Genomic DNA, 20,390 nt, shown 5'->3' on the forward strand with positions numbered 1-20,390 from the left:
TACTCACAAACTTTTTTTTAGCTCTCCCTTCATTTTTTCTATAGGACTGACATCAGGGCTGTGGGAGGGTCACTGAAAAACATTAATCCTGTTTTGCCAAGGCAACTTTATAACAAATTACGAGGTATATTTAGTCTTATTTTCCATTTGCAAGACCGATTTTTACCCGAGCTTAAGATGTTGCCTCAATATGCTCACATAATGTTCTTTCCATCTATTGTGAGAAGTGCACCAGTCCCTCCTGAAGCAAAACACCAACACACTATGATGCTGCCACCCATACTTCACAGTACAGATGGTATTCTAAGCAGTTTCTTCCTTAGGCAATACAGTCAAACAATTAAATTTTACTGTATATGTTTTTTGGGGGTTTTTTTTCAAAAAGGTGTACATTTGTCCCTGTGTGGATTTACAAGCACTGGCTTTTTAAGTTACTTTTGGAGTAATGGCTTCTTCCTCTCTGAATGAGCTTTCAGTCGCCATGTGTACAGGACACACTTCATTGTAGATAAGAATCATTTCTTAGCTTTAGTCAAAATCTTCACAAGATCTTCTGCTTTTGCTATGTAGCTGATGCATTTTGCTCCACATCTATCTCCGCACTACAGAATACATTTCCTTCCTTAACAGTATGATGGCTGGATACTGTTATGCTGATTATGCTTGCATAAAATTGATTGAAAAATTGAGTGTGCCACCTCCAGGCATCTTTAAATTGTTCCCAAATATGAACCAGACTAGTGGAGGTCCACAATTCTCTTTCTGATAACTTGCTTGATTTGTTTTTGATCTTTTCATAACATCGCAGAGGGAAGCAAAAGTTGTGAGAGTCCTTTAAAGCATGCGACTTCTGAATCAAAAGAAGTGATATGGAAAAAAAAAATCCCTCTCAGTATTTTCATATTTAACAATTATAAATAATGTTGATAATGCTCACTAACCTAAAACCAGTAAAAGATCGGTTGGATTTTATGCCATACAACAAGCACAGACAAAAAAAGATGTCATGCTTCTTTATATATTTTGCAAGTAAGCATATGGCTTCAGCTGCACTTTCAGTCATCAGCTGAATCATTTAGAAGTGACTCACAGTGGAGAAAAACATGGTGAAGATGTAGACTGAAGCCTCCAGCAGGTAGTGGCTTCGAATGGCGATGGCCACAGGCGGGACGAACATCAGGTTGCTGAGACAGAGCAGGAGGGTGGAGAGGAGCTGGAAGCTGTAAGAATAGGCTTCGGAGTTGTCGGTGCAGCCCCAGCCATTCCAGCCTATTAGACAAACACACTGTCAGAGCTGTAGCCTGACGGAAGGAAGGAGAGATCTAAAGGAGCTTCTGTGTTAAACTCTGCATGAACTTTGGGAAAGTCGTCTTAAATCTTTTTGAGGATGGAAGATGAGAGAAATTTGAATGAGAGATGAAACAGGCCGTTCAAAATCTTTTCCTTTGAATTTTGTGCATTTCTTAAAGTGTATGAAAAATGTATGACTTGATAAGAGTCTCATCAGCAGCAGCAGCAGCAGCAGCAGCAGCTCTTTATCAGGAACATCAGAGTTGTGTGAAGTTGTTTATCTTGCACAATAGGGCCTCCAGGAGTGAACACCCTCCTATTCTCAACTATCTCTGCTTTGTTACAATACATCACCATCAAGGGGCCAAAAGAATAAGACAGTTTGGAAAACTATCTTTGTTTGGTTGTTTTTCTCTGAATGTACACAGTATTGACCAATGCGATGCCTAGCAAAACCATTCACATTCCTCAAACTCTTTCACATTGTCGCATTACAGTCCCAGAGTCCCATGTTACTGAGATAAACCAACCTGCTGGATTTAGGAAAATGATACATGGTTTTCAAATTTGTTTTTGCAAATAAAGTTGTAAAAAAAAATATGCTGTGCATTTAGTTCCCTTTGTCAACATTTCAGTCACATTTCATGGTCTTTTTTATTTCCTCATGATGGATTGAACAGTGCTTTGTACAAGAACAAAGCCTGGATTGCAGTTTTATGACCTCCACCTTGCTGCTGCTTGCCTTCTCACTAAAACCAGAGTTCATATCCCCAGCTGTAACGTCCTTACAGTTTTCTGGAACAAACTTCCAGAAAACTACAAAACAGCTGAAACATCGAGTTCCTTTGAATCAAGGCTAAAAACACATTTGTTTAGAATTGCCTTTGGTTAATACTAAATGGAACATCGATCAACATATTTGATGTTTGATGATGGCATTTGACAAAATGAAATGTTTATTGCTTGTTTCACAATTGGTGACTGTGTGATGTTTTAATAATGCAAGCACTTTGAATTATCTTGTTGCTAAAATGTGCTTTACAAATAAACTTGACTTGATTTGACTTCATTGGTTATTGTTTTGAATTCAGTCCACAAAAAAAATATTGTGATAATTATTCTGTCCACCCCTCCCGACCCCACTAAGGGACAAGGGTGTAAAGAAAATGGATGGATGGATGAATTATTCTGTCCATTTTGCCCAGTATCTAAGCTGCAACATGGAAAAGTTCAAGGTGTACAACACTTTTACAAGACACTGTATTATTGAGGTTTTGCTGAGTTAAGACAGGCCAAGGGCAAGTGTTGATTGCTGTGGTTCCGCCAGGAAGCAGAGGCACACATGAAGTATGACAATGGATTCAATGGAAGAGAAACGGGCTCGGATAAAACAAGATCAAAGGCAGGATTTAAAAACAGCCTCTGAGGACAGGGTTTGTTTGGCTTCATAAGCTCATCTTTTATTGAAAAGCTGTTTGTAATTAAGAGTGTTTCATTGTCTCATCAACAGCTTATAGGAAGAGATTAATGCTAGGCTTCTTGGACAGTGGTACCTACCATTTAATTGCCGTAATGTTAGTTCAGTTCTGGAAAACGGCTTACCCATCGACATTTCCATTTTCTGTAATTCTCCATCATATATTTTACAATTAATCAAAAATTATTAGCAGCAGATATGATCTCTTTCGTTTTCTTTTATCTAAAATTTAATATCATTAATGGTCATGCATTTCCTTCTTATGTACTGCTAAATAAACAATGAGGGATTCTTGAAGATAGGCATTAATTGTTTTCTGCTGCTGACTTAGTCTGGCATTAAAATAAAATAAAAAAAGACATTAGTAGATGACTTCATCTGAATTTAGCTCATAGTGGGAACAAAATCAAAGCAAGTAAAAAAAAAAAAAGAGTTGTTCTAGTAAGTGGCAAATACACAGAGCTCTGCAGCAGCTCCTGCACATAAATTGTTACCTGCTTTGCATTCACATGCAGCATAAAGGTAGTTGTTGGTTCGCAGGAGCTTGCACTGTCCATATGTCCCGCAGTCATTGATGCATGGAGTAAGGTATGCACGCATATAAACCTCTGCAGTTACATTGGTGCATGCTTCAAACCTGAGGGAAAAAACACAAGCAGGCAAAGGAGAAATAGAACTGAAATTTGAGTTGAGTTTTTTTTTTTTTTTAATCTTTTTCAGTAAGTACCATCAAGGGTCTTTTATTTTGAATGTGCTTTATTTTATTAGCAGTTATCTTGCAAGGCTAAATAAAACCCATGTCATTCTTTTTTTTTCTTAGTATTGCAGAAAATGTCTGTGATTTCATGATACTCTTCAAATGCCAACTAACTGCTTACAGATATGCTTCTGTCTGCTCATAGCAGCTTTAACTGATCCCTTTTTGATTTGTGCTTTCAACACATAAAAATCATCATGAGTACGAGCCAAACACACTGCCACTTTTCAGCTGAAGCAAGCCTGGACTAATTTAGTGTGTGAAATGTAACGCACCGTTATGTGACTGCCATCACCATTTCCAAACCTCAGTTAGGCTCTCAAATGAAGATAAGTACAAGTCCCACACCATCTGTTATCTGTAATGCAAATTCAACTGGAACTCCCAAGAGATCCTGCAAAACCTAATATTTAATTCAATTCCTTTCAGATTTTTTGAATCATTAAAGATTCGGCAAAATTGCTCAATCTGCTCAACAATAAAAAAACTTGGAAAAATTATTTTGTTGAATAACTTTATAGCATTTTTTTTTCCCGTCTTCTTTCCGCAACGTCTCTCACGCATACTTAAAATAAATCCTTAGCGAAGAAATTTGTGTACTTATTGAATTCATCTGCAGAGCACAAACAGTTGGAGAGAACATTTGATATCATAAGATATAATAAGATATAATCTAGTCCACAAACAATATGTGCTGTGCCCTTTACAGAAAGCACAGCATAGATCCAGTCTGCACCTTTTATACTGTAATGGCATTAAAATAATCACAGCTCACCTTTAACATTTTAGAGCTGATGTGAAATGTATGACTGAATCATCATACTTACGTTACATTTCTTAATGTACAACACAGACATACTCTTCCATGTCATGTCCATCTAAAGGCCAAATTGTGCTGCCAGATGACAGATGGGAGAAAAGTATGTTCCCCAAATCACTGGGCTAAATTATTAAATTTGGTAAACAAAGTAGCGACTGTTTGAAGATGTGCTATAAAAATACTTTACATCCTGTGTTGTGATTGTCTTCCTGCAGAACAGAGCAAACATTGTCTCACCGAGGTTGCTGTGGGGCGTTGGGACCGAGGCTGTGAACTGATTATGAGAACATCAAAAATTTATGAGCAACAGTCAACCAGCTCATTTCAGTGAATTTTTGCTTGTAAATCCTTTTTTTTTTTTTTCTTTTTTGGGTAAATACTCCTGAGAGTACACTTTATAGACTTTTTTCCACTTTAAAGGCCCAGTTAGATATTTTGGGAAATGTGTTTATTCACCTTCCTGCTGAGAGCTGGAACAGATGACAGATACCTCGCTCCTGTGTTGTCAGGGGGATTCTGATACATACAGAGCAGTTCAGGCCTGTTATTCTTGTCTTTTGCTAAGTTCAACTGGAATAGCTGTCAAAAACCTTAAGACCATAAATAAAAAAAATGCCATTATATGTCTTATATTATGTCTGTGTCAAGAAAGCAAATATGCACATACGTTTGTAAAGATGTGATTTCTGTGCAGCTGAATTAAATTTCGCTGTGAGACACCATAGTAATCTTACCCATGTTCAGTGGCACATAAGGAGCGCAGACTGAGGTACCAGGTTCCTGTTTGTGGATAGGGAATTCTCAGTTTGGTAATATTAGAGGACACGTTGACAGAGAGGAAAAACCCAGCAACTGATTCTGATTGGAAAAAAAAGAGAACACCAATAAAACTCTATAAACTTGTTGAGTTACAAAAACACAGAAAATTAAAACAAATAACTTGCTGTTTCAATTTAAATTAAAAATTCAGATGTTTTTGCCTAAATTTCAAGGTATTCACGTTTTGTTAATCTTTGATGATGGATGAATAAATGATCAGAATGGTGAAAAAAGTAATGAATGTACAAATTGACAGATGAATCATTTGAAGGTATGAAAGATTTGTTCCAACTTCTATTCTTTACGCATCTATATCTGGAAACTGTGAAGGAATCAGAATTGGTTGAGTTAGACTTTTTTACTGACATGGTCAAATAAATCCAGTTATAATCCAGTTTTACCCATTCATTTGTAAAATAAAAATGACATATTGAAATGCATTCAATTAGCCAATATTCAATTTGATCAAACTAAACAATAGAATCCATATCACACCATCCCACATCAAGCAGATGAATACATGTAACTTTTTCTCCACAATGACAAAAAAACACTGATTGTGACCTCAAAAACAACATTTAAACAATGAAACTAAACTATTGCACTTAACTGTGTGTTCAGCTGTGGCCTGAATGCACAGTCTCACAATTTTGCCTTATTCCTCATGAACTGTATCTCTACTTATGTACAGGATAACCAAATGTCTGAAGGGGACTTGTCACAGACGCTACTGCCATAAAATGTTGGACTTTTGCTGCAGACAGATGACTTTGATGGAGGTTTTGATGTTGACTCAGTGCTCTGCTGCCACACTAAACACTGGAATTACAAACACCAGTCCAGTCAAAGTTTTTAAATCAGGGAAAATTTCTCCAATTGGTGATAAAAAAATCGACAAGACTCTCTGCACGAGGGGTTTCCTGACCCTTCATGCACTCACTTCAGTAGGCGGAAATCCCACAGCTTGTGCTCCTTCTGCACCAGTCGTTCAGCTGGTCAACCACTGGTGCTTAAGATGCTCTTACTAGAATCTATTTTGATAGTTGCCTCTGCAATCTGCTCTGTGTGTACAATTTAAAATGCCTGCATGTCTAAACATGGTGGTCGGACGGGTGAATTGTAGTCTGTGAAAATGACAGATGGTGTTTAGATTTTTCCACCGTTTTAAAAATCCAGTCAAAGATGGAAAATATTTGGTTACTGCGAGCTCTGGTAGGAACCCAAAATATTCTAAATTTATTTTGTCACAGGGTAATCCAACGTACCTGAATCACATTTTAGCGATGAATTTTCTCTCAAGAAGAGAGGCATTCCATGATTAAGGCAGCCGAACACAGTCAGATTTGCTCCTTTCAGCGTCGACTGCAGGGAGAAGAAACAGAAGAAGATGCCAATCATCCATACAACCATCAACCATCTGCTGTTGTCTTGGCGGTGAGCTCATACTATTCATGATTACCTTAGGCCTCTGCTCTCCTCAGCCATGAAAGAATATACTTTAAAACTAACAAATCAAGTGAAACCGCTCAACGTTTGTCTGCCAGAGGCACCTAGATGAAGATGTTGGCAGTTTATCTCCTCACAGCATCAATTATACAATAACATGCTCATGCATTAAAAGGAAATTCAGAAGAATTATTCTGGCGTTGGAAGCTGCATATGCCGATATAAAATAGCTCATGCGGTAGAAACAGAAACGGAGGCAATCAGATTTAGTGTCGGCATAGAAACAACAGGACAAAAAGCAGTAATAAAATAAATGTATTCATAAATTATCAGAGGGTATTCAAGCATTTATCTGACACTTTACAAGTTGTCTTGTCCTTTCCTGTGAATAAAGCAATGAAGTGGTTTATAACCAATATAAAATCTGTCCAACTAAATTATTGTACTGGGTAAGCACCCTCAAAAACAGTAAATGTCATTTTGTCTGAGATAAAAAAAGGAAATCACGGAACAATTCTCCAGCTATTAAATGCATTTACTTGTATCCAAAGGGAATGGGGACATCTTAAGGCAATTATTTCTAGGATTTATAAGATTTCTCTCACCTCAACATAGCAGAAAATAAGCATAGAGTATATGGAAGGAGCTGGAAATGTTCTTGATTAATGCAATGACAAACACTTTGCCAGGTGCTGAGATTTCAGGCTTCCTAAACTCACCATCTGGTCTGTACTCTCTTGTTGGTTAAACTAAATCAAGTCCACTGGCATTTTAAGACGATTCCTCCCCCTATGCTTCATAACAGCTCTACCCTAAAATCTGAAGATGAAGAATTAAGTAAGAAACGCTCAAGGGAAAACTGAAAGCGTCTGCCAGACACTGGTCAAGAGGAAGCGAAGGGGTAATGGTTTCTTGACTTTTGATCCAAGCGTAAATATCTTTGGTTTGTGCCGCTGTGAATTTCTGCCATCCACTCAGAGATTCTTCATAGCAGAAAGAATTGGAGTCAATTCCTTCAAGTCAAATGTCATATCTCTCAACCAGCAAAAGGTGGACTATTTCCTACAGGCATGGGGTCAATCAGTACCTCAGGAGGCGTAATTTGAAATATGCCCTGTGTTGTTCATGAGTAATTATATAGTGAAGCAGGGATTGGGGCCTCAGCTGCATTGATGTATGTGCTGCTATGATCGATCACAGTGAAGAAGGAGTTGAGATGATGAGCAAAGTTCTTGATTTACTGGTTAATCTACCTATGGTTGTGACAAATGGACAAATGACTGAAAGAACAAGATTCCAGATACAAGCAGTTGACAGCCCTCTCCTCATCTCTGAGGGAGAACCCAGCCAGGGATACACAGGAAGTGTTCAGCTGCTCATCACCAGGTTGTCATTCTTGTTGTCCTTTCGAGTTTTTTCAGGCAGGTCCCGTTAGGGGGGAAAACTCAGCGGAAAACCAAAAACTCATTGGAGGGACTATAAAACCTTTCTGGAACGCTCATGGATCCATTGCCGTAGCAATTCTCAGATATAGAGATGGTTGGGTGGATTTCACATGGCAGACATGAACCGTCATAGTCTCTTGTAGATCAATTCTGCTTATGCTGCCTCAGCCAGAAAAGCCCTGATAAAGGCCCTGTACAAATTAAAATGGGTATTCTGCTTTTTTTTCCTCCTGCCTCTTTCTCTCTCTTTTTTAAACTGACTGATTCAAAAATAAACTACAGCACTGGACTGATGGAAGTATGGACAGACCAAGTATCAGACTGGCAGGTGGAGAGATAGGTAGACAAAAAGATATAGGGATGAAAAACAGATTGGTGAATAAATGGATGGATAGATGGATGAATGGATGGGTGGGTGGACAAACAGATGGATTAATAGATGATGATTTACTGAGGATTCAGATGTATAATATCTCCCACTGAATAAATCCAATCCAAATGAAGATGCGACACCAAATATGGAATTTTACACATATAAGGAAGATACAGTCAAGTATAAAAATAAAGTCTGTTGATTTAATTTCATTTTTCAAGAAACTGCACCTACATCCATCCCCCTCACACCTCACAGAAAGCCTTCTGCTTAAAGGAGTCAGAGTTTCTCAGGGCTGATGTACTGTCGAACTCTGCTATCTTTACAGGAGATCATGTGTTGGGCAATCCCTTCTCTTCACTTGTCGTAAACATCCTGGTTCACCGGTAAACACCGGGAATTAAGGAAGCGAGATTATCTCAAGATATACATGATTATGTTGTGCATTTCATCTTTCTCAGATTTATTATCTGAACTCCCTCGGCGCGGGTGAAACCGGGAAACTGTTTTGTTCTGAAACTCTGCTCTGCAGATCTGTGTGGTGCCTAAATTAAGATTTTTACGATAACGTCCGAGGCTCCGTTTGTCTTCCAGGTTTATCTACCTTCGGCACTCCATATCTGTACTATCCAGATACAAAGGCCAGCTCTTTTAAGGGGATTTAACACATCTCATAAAATAGCTTTGCCTCCAGGCCATTTTGCTTTTAATTAACCATAATTTCTGGTTCTGGTTTAAACCCCATTATAGATTCATGTTTGTAATTTTACTGCTATTTACTTATTTATTATTTTTGCTTATCCTATTATTTATGGCCTGTGCATGTAAAGCACTTTGTAGCATTGTTGTAAAACATACCCACATCAATCACATTTAACAGTGTGATTTATATGCCGGATCCATTATGCATCAGTTAGTTATGATGGCTGAATGTGAGTGGCAGAGGCATAATTCAGTTTGGAGTGCCATCTACCAACAAATTACTAATCAAGGTTTCAGGACAAGGGGGGAAAAAACGAAAAGAAATTTCATGAATAAAGCAAGAGAAGAATAACTTTTTAATGCATAAATAGGTGAAGGAAATCATGCAGTTTTGCTTTTAAAAAATTCAGCCCACCACAACCACAAAGTTGAAATGCATTATCTGTTCGGCATATATTCAGTATAGCTGTTTATGTCCACAGCTAAACAAAAAACAAAAAGCAATCTTGACTTTCACCTAAATAAAATCCAATTCGGCTAATTAATAGAGTCAACTTGCTTTAAAAACCATAATCTGAATATGTAAAGAAAAATATGTTAATATTGCTAAAGACTTGAGAATGAGGTGGATGTTCACTTTCCAGCAAAACAATCACTCCAAGCACAGAGTTGAAAATGGAACAGCTTAGATCAAACCATATTTGAGTTAGGATGGCTTAGTTAAAGTACCGACCAATATCCAAATAAGAACACTTTTTTTTTTTTTGCAAAAAAGATTGAGTAAAATGTTTACCTCTATTAGCAGCAAAAAGTGTTTGTATCTCCCTGTATTTGCTGAATGTAAAAGTATGCCACTTCAGTTTTTAATTTAAGCAAAAAAAAAAAATGTTAAAAGCTTGTAATAATCTCCTTCTACTTCAAAATTATTTGCCATTTAATTTCTGTTTATCACATTACATCCAATTAAAATACAATGACAATGTCGAAATGTTTTAAGGATATGAATATTTTTGTAAGGCATTGCATGTGATTAAAAATTTAGCATTTCGATGTTGCTTAGTAACAGTAACACATTCCAGGCTTTTGATTATACATTTCCATCTGAAAAAAGGATAAAGTAATGGATGAAAATCTTTCTAATTTTTACTTTTTTTAAAAAATTCACATATTAATAAATGCAAGTTATTGAACCAAACCCAAAACAAGTTTTCCAAAGCAATATTTAATAAAATAAAAGTAAAAAACATACTTGAAACCGTTCAGGCATACGACTCCCACCTCTGACGTGCACCACATCTGTTCTTATGCAGCTTTTACACTTGATTGCAATCACTTGTGAATTATTTTTTTCACTGGACATATAATTAAGAAAGCGTAAGACAGCCTGTCTAAGGTCTCAGTGGGGATGGTGTGTGTGTGTGTGTGTGTGAGATAAAATCAAGTCAATATGGTAAGAAAAACCTCCAACAAATTGTTTAATAGGATTTTGTCAAAGCATTGACTATGCCAGAGCAACCTAACCTCAAACACTTTGAAAAGGAAAGATCTTTGACTAAAACATTATTAGAGGAATTTGCTGATCTGATTCCCACACATATACACTTGAGTGACACTGCTCCTTCAGTTCATATGTTTAATTTATTGGAAGCCCAACCTTTGCAGCTAAGACAGTTTGTGAAATTTCTTCAAGGTTTAGGAGTCTAATTATGGGAATGTTTGATTATACTTCCAGAAGTGCATTTGCAAGGTCACACACTGATGTTGGACTAGAAAGCCTGACTTCAAGTCTCCACTCTAATCCATCCCAAAGTTATTCAGGAATGTGGAGGGTTGAGGTCATGACTGTGCAGGCCAGTCAAGTTCCTCCACAGAAACTGATTCGTGTCTTTATGGACTTTATTTTGTTCACTGGTACACCTTCATTATTAAAGAGAGAGAATTATTTTCCCACAAAGCTGGGAAAATAAAATCATACCATATGTCCTGGTGTGCTGAACCCAATTTCCTAAAAACTTCTCCACGCCTTAGTCTCCTCTGAGCCAAACTTTAGACTTGATACAATGTAATCAGACTTGATACAATGTAATGCAGCTTTGTACTACACTTGGTGATGTGAGCTTTGGATGCAGCTGATCAGGCATGAAAACTAATTTCATGAAGCTCACACACTCTTCAGCTAATCTGAAGGCCATGAAGTTTTTAAGATCTTTATCTCTGCAGACGGTATGCAACCTCTCTGCACCCTGCACCTCAGCCTCCACTGACCCCATTCTGTGATTAAATGTGGCCCATCACTGAAGCAGCTCCTGCTGCTTCAACTTCCTTCCACTTTGTTTTAATAAAAACAATTGACTGAGGAATTTTTAGTAGTGTGAAAAATTCACAAGTGAGCTTATCGCACATCCTTTAACTACATATTGTTAAAATGCACCTAATGACTGCAAACAACCCAGTCTTTCACACTTCCTGAAGTTTGGGCTAAAAAGTAAACTTTTGATGAGATCCAAGAAAAGCAGACGTGATGTTTCTTTATAGAGGTGGGTGACCCTCATAGAAGGACAATCATCAATGCAGTTCTCCCTCAGTCACGCTTTTACTGTAGAGAGGCCAAAGAGAAGCTATTACTCACTATAAGGTTCATGTCAGTTCCCTGGGAAAAATTCACTGTTCGAATAATAAAGTGTAGGTAAATAATTTTTTTATTGTGCCATAAGGAAAACTGTCAGGAAACTTGATAAAACAGAGATTAAACCATCAGGCTACAATTCCCATTAGGGTGTGTGCAGAAAAAACCATGCAGAGCAGTTCACCTCACTTTACTGAAAAAGATAAAAAAAAATGCATCATTTTAGATTTTACTGTTATTCTCGCAGGAAACTGCCGTCCAACCAGGACACAAAAGCTAAGGATGTCAGGATGATTATCACATTGCAACAAACGATTCAATAAGCCGTTCAATAAAGTTGAAGTCCATAATTTGAAAGACCCATTATTTTTTATTTTTCAGCAATTCAGGAATCCTTAATTTGCTACTTGACCTTTGATTATCTTGTTAATGATCCAATTTAAACCAAGCTACAGGACTCGCCTTAAATTTGCCTCTGGAAATTTTATGATTCATGTTTATGGCACTTTTGTTAATGTCTAATTTCTTGCATTTTAAGAACTTTTCTTTGAATCTCTTGTGCTATACTTCTTCATTTGCCAACTCACTGTTGTGGTCTCCAAGCACAGCTTGGGAAAAACATCTAAAGGACAATAACGTAGTCTAAAATAAATGCTCTCATTACGCTGCCTTTAATTTACCCCTCTGCATTGCCCTACCAAAAGAGTCCTTTTAAAAATGCATCAAAAGAGATTAAATCAATAACCGGACACCCGAGGAATCAGTGGAAATAAGAGTCATACACATCCCTTAGGCTCTCTGGAACAGAGGTGAATTTAAATTACACAAAAGCTTCAGCTCTTGTCCTCAAAAATCTTGTAAATCTGCTAAAGTCCCCCACCAGCAGCTGCTGACTAAACTCTGAATTTGTGACAAGCAAGAGACAGATCATCACCAATGGGGAGAAATTTGTTCATAGATTATATACGATGACACTGCCTCTGAAAAATACATCTTAAGTTTGGAAAACTATCACACCACATCACAACACTCAGTCCCTGTGACTTCTGCAGAAGTAATATCTGTTTACTAACTCAGGCCTAAGTCGAAGTGTGCTCTATCTCTTAGTTCTTTGCATGACAGGAATGCACTAAAACTGCTTATCCAAAGTCAAAATAGCACACAAAATGCTCTCAAGGCAGGCAAAGTACAATTATGGTTCTGTACAAAAATATTAATTCCTACTTTTTTATATTCTGCTTCTAAATAAATAGATTTTGCTTATATCTTTTTACTTTTAAAGGTGACCGATTATGCTTCCTTGAACAGGTTAGGATAAGTCCATGGGCTATACAAAACATGTTCATTACATTTTTTTTTGTTTGTTTGTTTTTGCAGAAAATCATTGTTAGATAATGGGATTTTAGTTTGCTCTGTTCTGAGCTCCTTTCAGAATGATATGCTTTGGGGCCTCTTGTCACTCAAGATAATCTGCTGCTGGCCACGCCCCCAACTCAACATTTACACTCCCACATAAAAATGGCTACAAACTGATGCACAAATATACAACCATGCAAGTTTGAAAAGCAGAAGTGGAGCCTCCAGTATAACCAACAAGAATGTAGCAAATTAAGTGTTTGAATATGCTAAATAAACTAGAAGTCTGAAACACAAGAAATACTTTTAGCATTAGGAAAGTCAATCTGAAAGAGTCATTAGCTGAAAATGGGAAAAAAAAAAAAAAGAAATAATAATAATAACAATAATTAAAGATCAACTGAAACATGTTGCATCATTCAGGTGCCGTCAGGTTTTCACAGTGGAATTTGAAGAAAAACGTGCCATAACAACTTTTCATGAAGTTAAATATGAAAAATGTTTAATGAATCCAATGAATTTTATCATGTATTAATAAATAAATCATATATAACCATAGAGACACAACTGATTTAACAATGAAAACAAAAAGCTTAGTCTACAAGTTGATCTCCTTGGAAATGACAAAATCAACCTCAGTCTCTGAAGAAACAGTTTAATGACTGTCAATTATTTCTATTTCCTCATAAGTTTTCTGTTTGTGTTTGTATCCGACATTTTGGGAAATAGTCCTGTTTACCTTCTTGGCAGGGGTTAGACTAAAAGATCGATTATCAATTTCATCTCTGTGTGTGTAGTGGAGATGAAGGATGTGTTTAGCCTTGCCTATCGCAAATTCTGACAGCAGAGAGGAGCAGCATGGAGGCTGCAGTGGCATTTCAACAACTTCAAACCTGCCATGCACACATGCTAAACTACTTGGAATTATTTTCACTCAAAATTATTCTTTTCACTTCTGATTTTGTTTTTAAGCGGATGGTCATTATGCCTAACAGATCTTCAGGCGACAAGATTATTGTATGCTTTTTAGAGCTGAAAAATGTCCTTGAACAATACATTTTGTGCCTGCACAGATGTGAATCTGATAGCAGTCAAACTCCTGGGAGGGAAGCAAAAAGAAGGATATTTTCTGAAATGTCAGGACATTCCTTTGAACCAAACAATCTAAAAGATTTCCGTTTCATGCCTAATCCTCTGCGTATTTCAATACTTGCTGGCTTGATCTCTATTATGAATGAAAAGTTTAAAACTATCTGGCAGCTTTTTTGATTCCCTGCAGATCTTCAGAGGCACTGCAGGTGCATTCTAATGCCTCCCCTATCTGACAGAAGGATTTTTGCATTTTGTTTGGTCTCATTTAGAGACATATGTCACAGCTCTGACACTGGGGTGTTTTTTTGTGTGACCTTTTTCTATTCCCACATCAAGTCTGTCCTTTACACCTGCATCCAGGCATCTCAAGTGCAAAGAGGTCAACTCACAGAAATGTGGGTCACTTCCTTTTGGCTTGGATTTGTATAGCACTTTATCAAGTCAACAGAATCCAAAGTGCTTTACACTACAATTAGTCATTCACCGATTAATAGACACATTCACACATGGATGGTGGTAACCTACATGCTAGCCACAGCTGCCCTGAGGCAGACTTGCAGAAGTGATGACGGATTGTGTGTGCAGTCTCACACCATCTTCACAGCTGCGGTACGTACTAGAGTTGCTCAACACCAACAGAGTTTGCAGGGAAACTGCTAATTATGTACAAATAATTAATGTAAGCATCAGAAACATGATAATATTAATTTATCCACATACATGCAATTAATACTTGCACATATATACACTTCTATAAGTGTACACTTCTAAAAATGTATCTATAAGAGATACATTTTTCTGTATCTCTTATAGACTACAGTTTCAGAACATTCTAGCAAGCTCCTAAATATGCCTCTGCATCCAGCACTGGTGGAAATGTTCTTTCTCCATCACATGTCTGCATTTATTCACTATAAGAGTGTTTTATTTACAACAATGACACTTTTTATTCTTAATATTTATGGATTTTTATGTAAAAGCACCCCAGTTTATATTTCATGAAGTCCCACTTCCGTCATCTAAACATTATTTTTTTATGCAGAAAGGAGAATCACAGATCATACTTTTTTTTTTCTGAATATTTAAATGAGCTGTGCCAAGGTGGCTGGCATGTCTCCATGTGTGCTCAAATTCTGTTGATTGGAATGGAAGAAGAAAATGTGCTTGAGTCCATTAGTACACACAATTTCATGCATCAAGAGTTATTTGGCAGCACATTGTTTTCTTGTTTAAGTTTTTCAGCCGGAAATCCACACCCCACTTTGTTCATGTGGCCCCTAATTAGAATCTGATCTTGTGTAAAAGAAAACAGATTGATAGGCAGATGCACAAAACTATTAGTGAGGGCTAATTATTCACAAATCTGATTTAGCATGTGCTCCAAATTCTGAAAGTTGATGTCAGTCTCTTGTAATCCAGATTGTACTATTCACTTATTTGAAAATGACAATGCAACGCCAGAAACTGCTCAGAGTTTTGAAGAATTTCTCATCAGGTTAAAGACTGAAGCTCTTGTCGAATCTTTGACGTACCTTCAGTTTGGGCATCATCTATGTCCCTCAGGCACAAAAAAGCTTTTTTTATGTAAAGGTTGTCGTTGATTGCTACATATTTCCCCTAAATTAAAATGATCAGATGGCATTTACAGTATCCCTCTTTAAAAAAAAAAAAAAAAAAAAAGATTACTTTTCCATTTATCCATCCATTCGGTTTAAACATTTCACTCACAGTCATGAAGAAATAAAAACAAAATAGCAAGGTACCCAGGGGCGTACCTTACTACTGGCAATTATGACGTGAAAAAGTGAAACATTTTTCTGTATCTCTAAGCGAATTGTGAGAGAGAACTGTGATCAAATAAAAACAAGTGCCAATCGCACCCATCTGCTGGAATTGGAGGGTGGGAGGCTCCTCTATTTAGGGTAAACTGCTTTGCAAATATTTTACAAAAATAAAGCAAACAATAGAAGCAAATCAGTTGCAAAATGGAGGAGATTGTAGTGCTTTGTCAATTTGTCTGTCACAGCATTACAAAACAGGCGGTGATGCAGCGTAAACCAAAATCTTAGATTAGTTTCTACAGACAAGAAGTGACATAGGAACATATCGATATGAAAATTGAATAATATAAAATATATTATTCTGGAACTTACCAGATTTAATTTGAGCTCCATATTGAGGACCCCTCCGCTGTCTAAAACAGGCATCAGGTTGATGGCGAACACAGCGGCCCGGTCAGGTGGAATGGATATGTTTGGACCAAAGAAGACGTAGAAGTGCACAGAGAAGGTATCCAGCTCATTACGCAGGGTGGGGCGGATGGGCCAGCATTTGTTCGTGTCTGCAGTGGGGGCGAGGTAAATGATGCTGTCCTCTGAGGTGTGCAGGTGACTAGCGTTCTGAGCCAAGCCAGGCAGCGATGCCATCAGCAGCGTGTCTGAAAGGGAGAAGCCCATCGCTGTTCCAAAAGACTGAGGCATGTTCATGGACGAGCTGGACTGCGCTCGGTCCTTCGATGAGCTGGGTTTGGAGCAATCTGATCGGGGAAAGATAACATTTCAAAGAGGATAAATTATTGTCTTTTGCAAAAAAAAACAACTTTTTTTTTAAATTTTTGTCACAGTTCAAACAAATTCCAGAGATCTACAGCTAGGCTGGGACAATGTGTCCATGTTAAAACTTACGGTACTGTACTCAATAAATGTAGCCTTCACAGAAGAGAGGCAAGGCCAAATATTTTATTGCATAAAGGACATGAGTCCCCTTTAATGTTTGCCTTGAGCTATGTAGGCAAAAAAAGGTGTTCTGGCTAGATGAAAAAAAAAAACCCTAACAGTGCAGAAGTTGGTAGAGACAAAGCCCAAAACCATTGCAACTGAAAAGTGAAATACAGTGAAGTATTTGGTTGTATTATACAAAATGTGAACGTTTTCAGAGTCATTCCTGCATAAGTTCAGCATTCAGTGACATTTTTATTGGCTTTAAAATCTTAGCGTTAAAGTTACATTTGTGTAATAAAAATAACAAATAAAATGAAAATGTCAAACAAAAACGGAAAGGAAGACAGTTGAAAAATGGCTCGAAGTAGCTAAATCCTACAAGACGTTTCAAATGACTGCCTTCAGCTGGCTTCCAGAGCCACAGACTGATTCTTAATGAGACATAGATTCACTGTAATTGCTAACAGTACGCTCTCTCTTTCAACACAAAGCAACTCACTGCAAAATGGTCATTGATGACAACTGGCTGGGAAGCATCAAATACCAGCAGTCCTCCAGGGAAAAGCATTTGTCAAAGGATTTTCTAGCTCACCCTCGTTTGCATACCGTTGTCTCTGAGGAAGCGTGAAGGATTCTGACATGTTAGAACAGCTGAAGCTCATCTAAAAATACCTAATAATGCGTGCTCCAGAAAATGATGAAGACCAATATGCAGAATAAAGCCAATAGTTATGTTGGTTTACGTGAGGATGGCTATACAAAGAAGGGTTGTAACCACATGTTTCATGATATTAATAATTGAGAGAAAAGTCTTTGTCTTGCTTGAATTCATAGCATAACGCATGAACTCTCTTCTTTGTCCGATCACCCAGGGTAAAACACCTGCAGTGAAAAAGCTCTACACAACAATGATAAATAATAAATTGTAACCTACTTTTTTCATGCACCGTCTAGCCATCGACTTTGCTTTTAAACTGGAACGAATTCAAATAAGGTTGCACATTTCCATCTCAGACGCATGTAGCAACAAAAATTAAGATTATCAAGCAAAGCATTAGGAGGTGAGAACTCCAGATGGTCTCCCTTCTGAACCTGAGGTGTTCCTCAATTCAAATCTGCAAAAGGTCAAGTAAGATCTGGCTGCCAGGCAGGAGGAGAGACAGCGTGTGAATAATTAGTGTCTGTGTTGCCATGGTCACAAAGTGCACGGCACGGCGTGGAACAGAGGGGGAGAATTGCTACATGGGAGTGGACTTCCCACAGATTTGTGAGCCATCCCTTGTAGGAAAGGCATAAAAATACCCTAAACTCCTTAACAGCATGTAGCAGTTGCCTGTAGATTATTCGTCCTTTTCCCCAGTCCCTGTTAAACTATCCTGCACTGTTCTTGAACACGCTTCTTTTATTGAACTGAAGGAATCTTTCCTCAGTTTTCCAAGTGAAACATGCCGATCACCATCAGTTCCTCCCAACAACCTCCTTACTACATTTCTCATGATTCATTGCAACATGCAGAAGTATTTCAATGTAAAACCAAAACTATGTTGTTGTTTTTTTTTTTAATTATGACCAGCAATCTGAGATGCTAAATGTGCAATGATAAAGAATAAAAGCAAGTTTTTCTTGAACAGTAAGGGTTTGTCTTCGTTAAAAATACTTCAAAGACAACATACCTAATTAACACTTGATGATTTTTTTGTTTTGCTTATTCCCTATCTAGAGATGGAATAATGGCAACATTTTTCCACTTACAGTTTTTGTTTAGAGGACATGGACACAAACTATTTTGATTAAATTTATGAACAAAAAAAGGGGTATGAAATAGTAATCTGCAAATGTCTTTAAAGAGATAGCAAGTTTTTATTTAACTACACTAACATAGTATTCATGCTTTTCCACAAAAGAACAGCTCCAATAATTATGTCTTTACTTTTATTCTTATTATAAAATTTTATTTTTCTATTATGGAATTAAGGTGTTTTAAAACTGTGAAACTCCACAAAAAACCCCTGCTATACTAAGGAAGAGCTTTCTTGACAAATATGCTGTTTTGATGGTAGAATAATTTAACATTATTACTTCATGTATATTGGTGTCCATGCCATGACTACAAATGCACTGCAGCCCACTACTGACTTGACACAAGTTCATGCTTAGTCAAGAGTGCTTTGCATCAGTTTGTATCACTTTGAGAAACACTTTATGATCAATTTGTTATACGCAGAGCACTAATCTACAGATACAGCGGCGTATTACTGATTATCACTCAGGAGAGTTATGCACCAGCTCTGATACTGACTGCCAGCAGGAAGATGTTGTTCTATATGTCTGGGATCAACGAAAACACTTTCGGATTAAACTTTAATGGCAACATTTTTTTATACTTTTGGGAAAACATAAATGTTCACTTGGCATAAACAAATGTATAATCTTCCGGAAGAAGCGGTTTAATTAAAAACTTAACTGAGTGTTTCTGCTGAAAAATACTCATGACATGGTCTGGAATGAACAGCAGGTTGAATCTACATTAGCCTAGAGACATGCAGATCAGGATTTTTTCAGACTAGTACCGATTTCTTATTTTCTTGGAGGCGTTTTTCTGCTGTTTCCAATTTTTAGAAATTCCACTTGGTTCTTTTTTCACATATTCCTTTTTTACTCCATTGTGTAGGTGATAAACCTTATTTTCTGGAAACACTGACTGACCAAGAAAATGGTCAAACAAATCCCTTTTAATTGTTCAAACAGCTTAATCACAATCTCCACCAAACATCTTAAAAGAATCAGAGGTGCTAAACTATGAGGTTAAAAAAAAAACACAGCTTATTCATATGTATTCAGTCTCACCTGTGACTTGCACACCGATGCGAAAGTAGACATCTGAGTTGCTCAGATACCTCTCAATGAGGATGTAGTACCATTGCTCCCAGGCAGGTACGAGGGTGACTAATTCACACGGGTTCCACTCCCTGCAGTCGAGGGCACTCGAGTTGTGCACCGGCGGCGCCCGCGCTCTCATCTTCAGCACCACGGGACAGGTGTCGCTGCTTTTGTTTTTGGTGCTGCAGTTTACCAGCTGAACCTTCACCTTTGATATATAATTGGGAATGAAAACCCTGCACAAACACAAACAAATAACCACATCCTCCGTATGAACAGAATATTGTACACATTAGGATATGTAAGACAAACACAAAAGGCATTTCAGTGTTGCCGGGAAATTTATATAGTGACGGTTATGAATAAAATCAGTTTAATCAGAATTAATCCTGGAACAGATTCTAAGTTTTGAAAAAAGGTGGTTCAAAAAAAAAAAAAAAAAAAAAAAAAAAAGCTGGATGAGTGATTTGTGTTGAAACAACATGCCTGAAAAAATGAATTCATTTATGCTACCACTGGATGTTCAAGGATCTAGATTGTGCTGAAATCAAGTTTAGATTTTAATTTCGATGGAAGTCATCTTCAAA

At 37.4% G+C, this 20,390-nt stretch overlaps 1 protein-coding gene across 1 annotated transcript in view; it reads right to left on the minus strand.

Annotated features, from left to right (window-relative positions):
* Window positions 1-20,390, minus strand: part of tmem8b (transmembrane protein 8B) — a 50,653-nt gene that overhangs the window by 18,413 nt on the left and 11,850 nt on the right. The window contains exons 5-10 of the mRNA XM_015045978.1: window positions 19,771-20,039; window positions 16,357-16,739; window positions 6,429-6,525; window positions 5,079-5,202; window positions 3,262-3,404; window positions 1,091-1,269 (exon numbers count right to left, since the gene is read on the minus strand). Of these exons, the coding sequence (XP_014901464.1) occupies window positions 1,091-1,269; window positions 3,262-3,404; window positions 5,079-5,202; window positions 6,429-6,525; window positions 16,357-16,739; window positions 19,771-20,039 (1,195 nt within the window). The remainder of the gene's footprint in view (window positions 1-1,090; window positions 1,270-3,261; window positions 3,405-5,078; window positions 5,203-6,428; window positions 6,526-16,356; window positions 16,740-19,770; window positions 20,040-20,390) is intronic.

The sequence above is a fragment of the Poecilia latipinna genome, unplaced genomic scaffold (genome assembly GCF_001443285.1).
Source record: "Poecilia latipinna isolate Pla-1442-1.1 unplaced genomic scaffold, P_latipinna-1.0 Scaffold758, whole genome shotgun sequence".
In the NCBI taxonomy this organism is placed as follows: domain Eukaryota; kingdom Metazoa; phylum Chordata; class Actinopteri; order Cyprinodontiformes; family Poeciliidae; genus Poecilia; species Poecilia latipinna.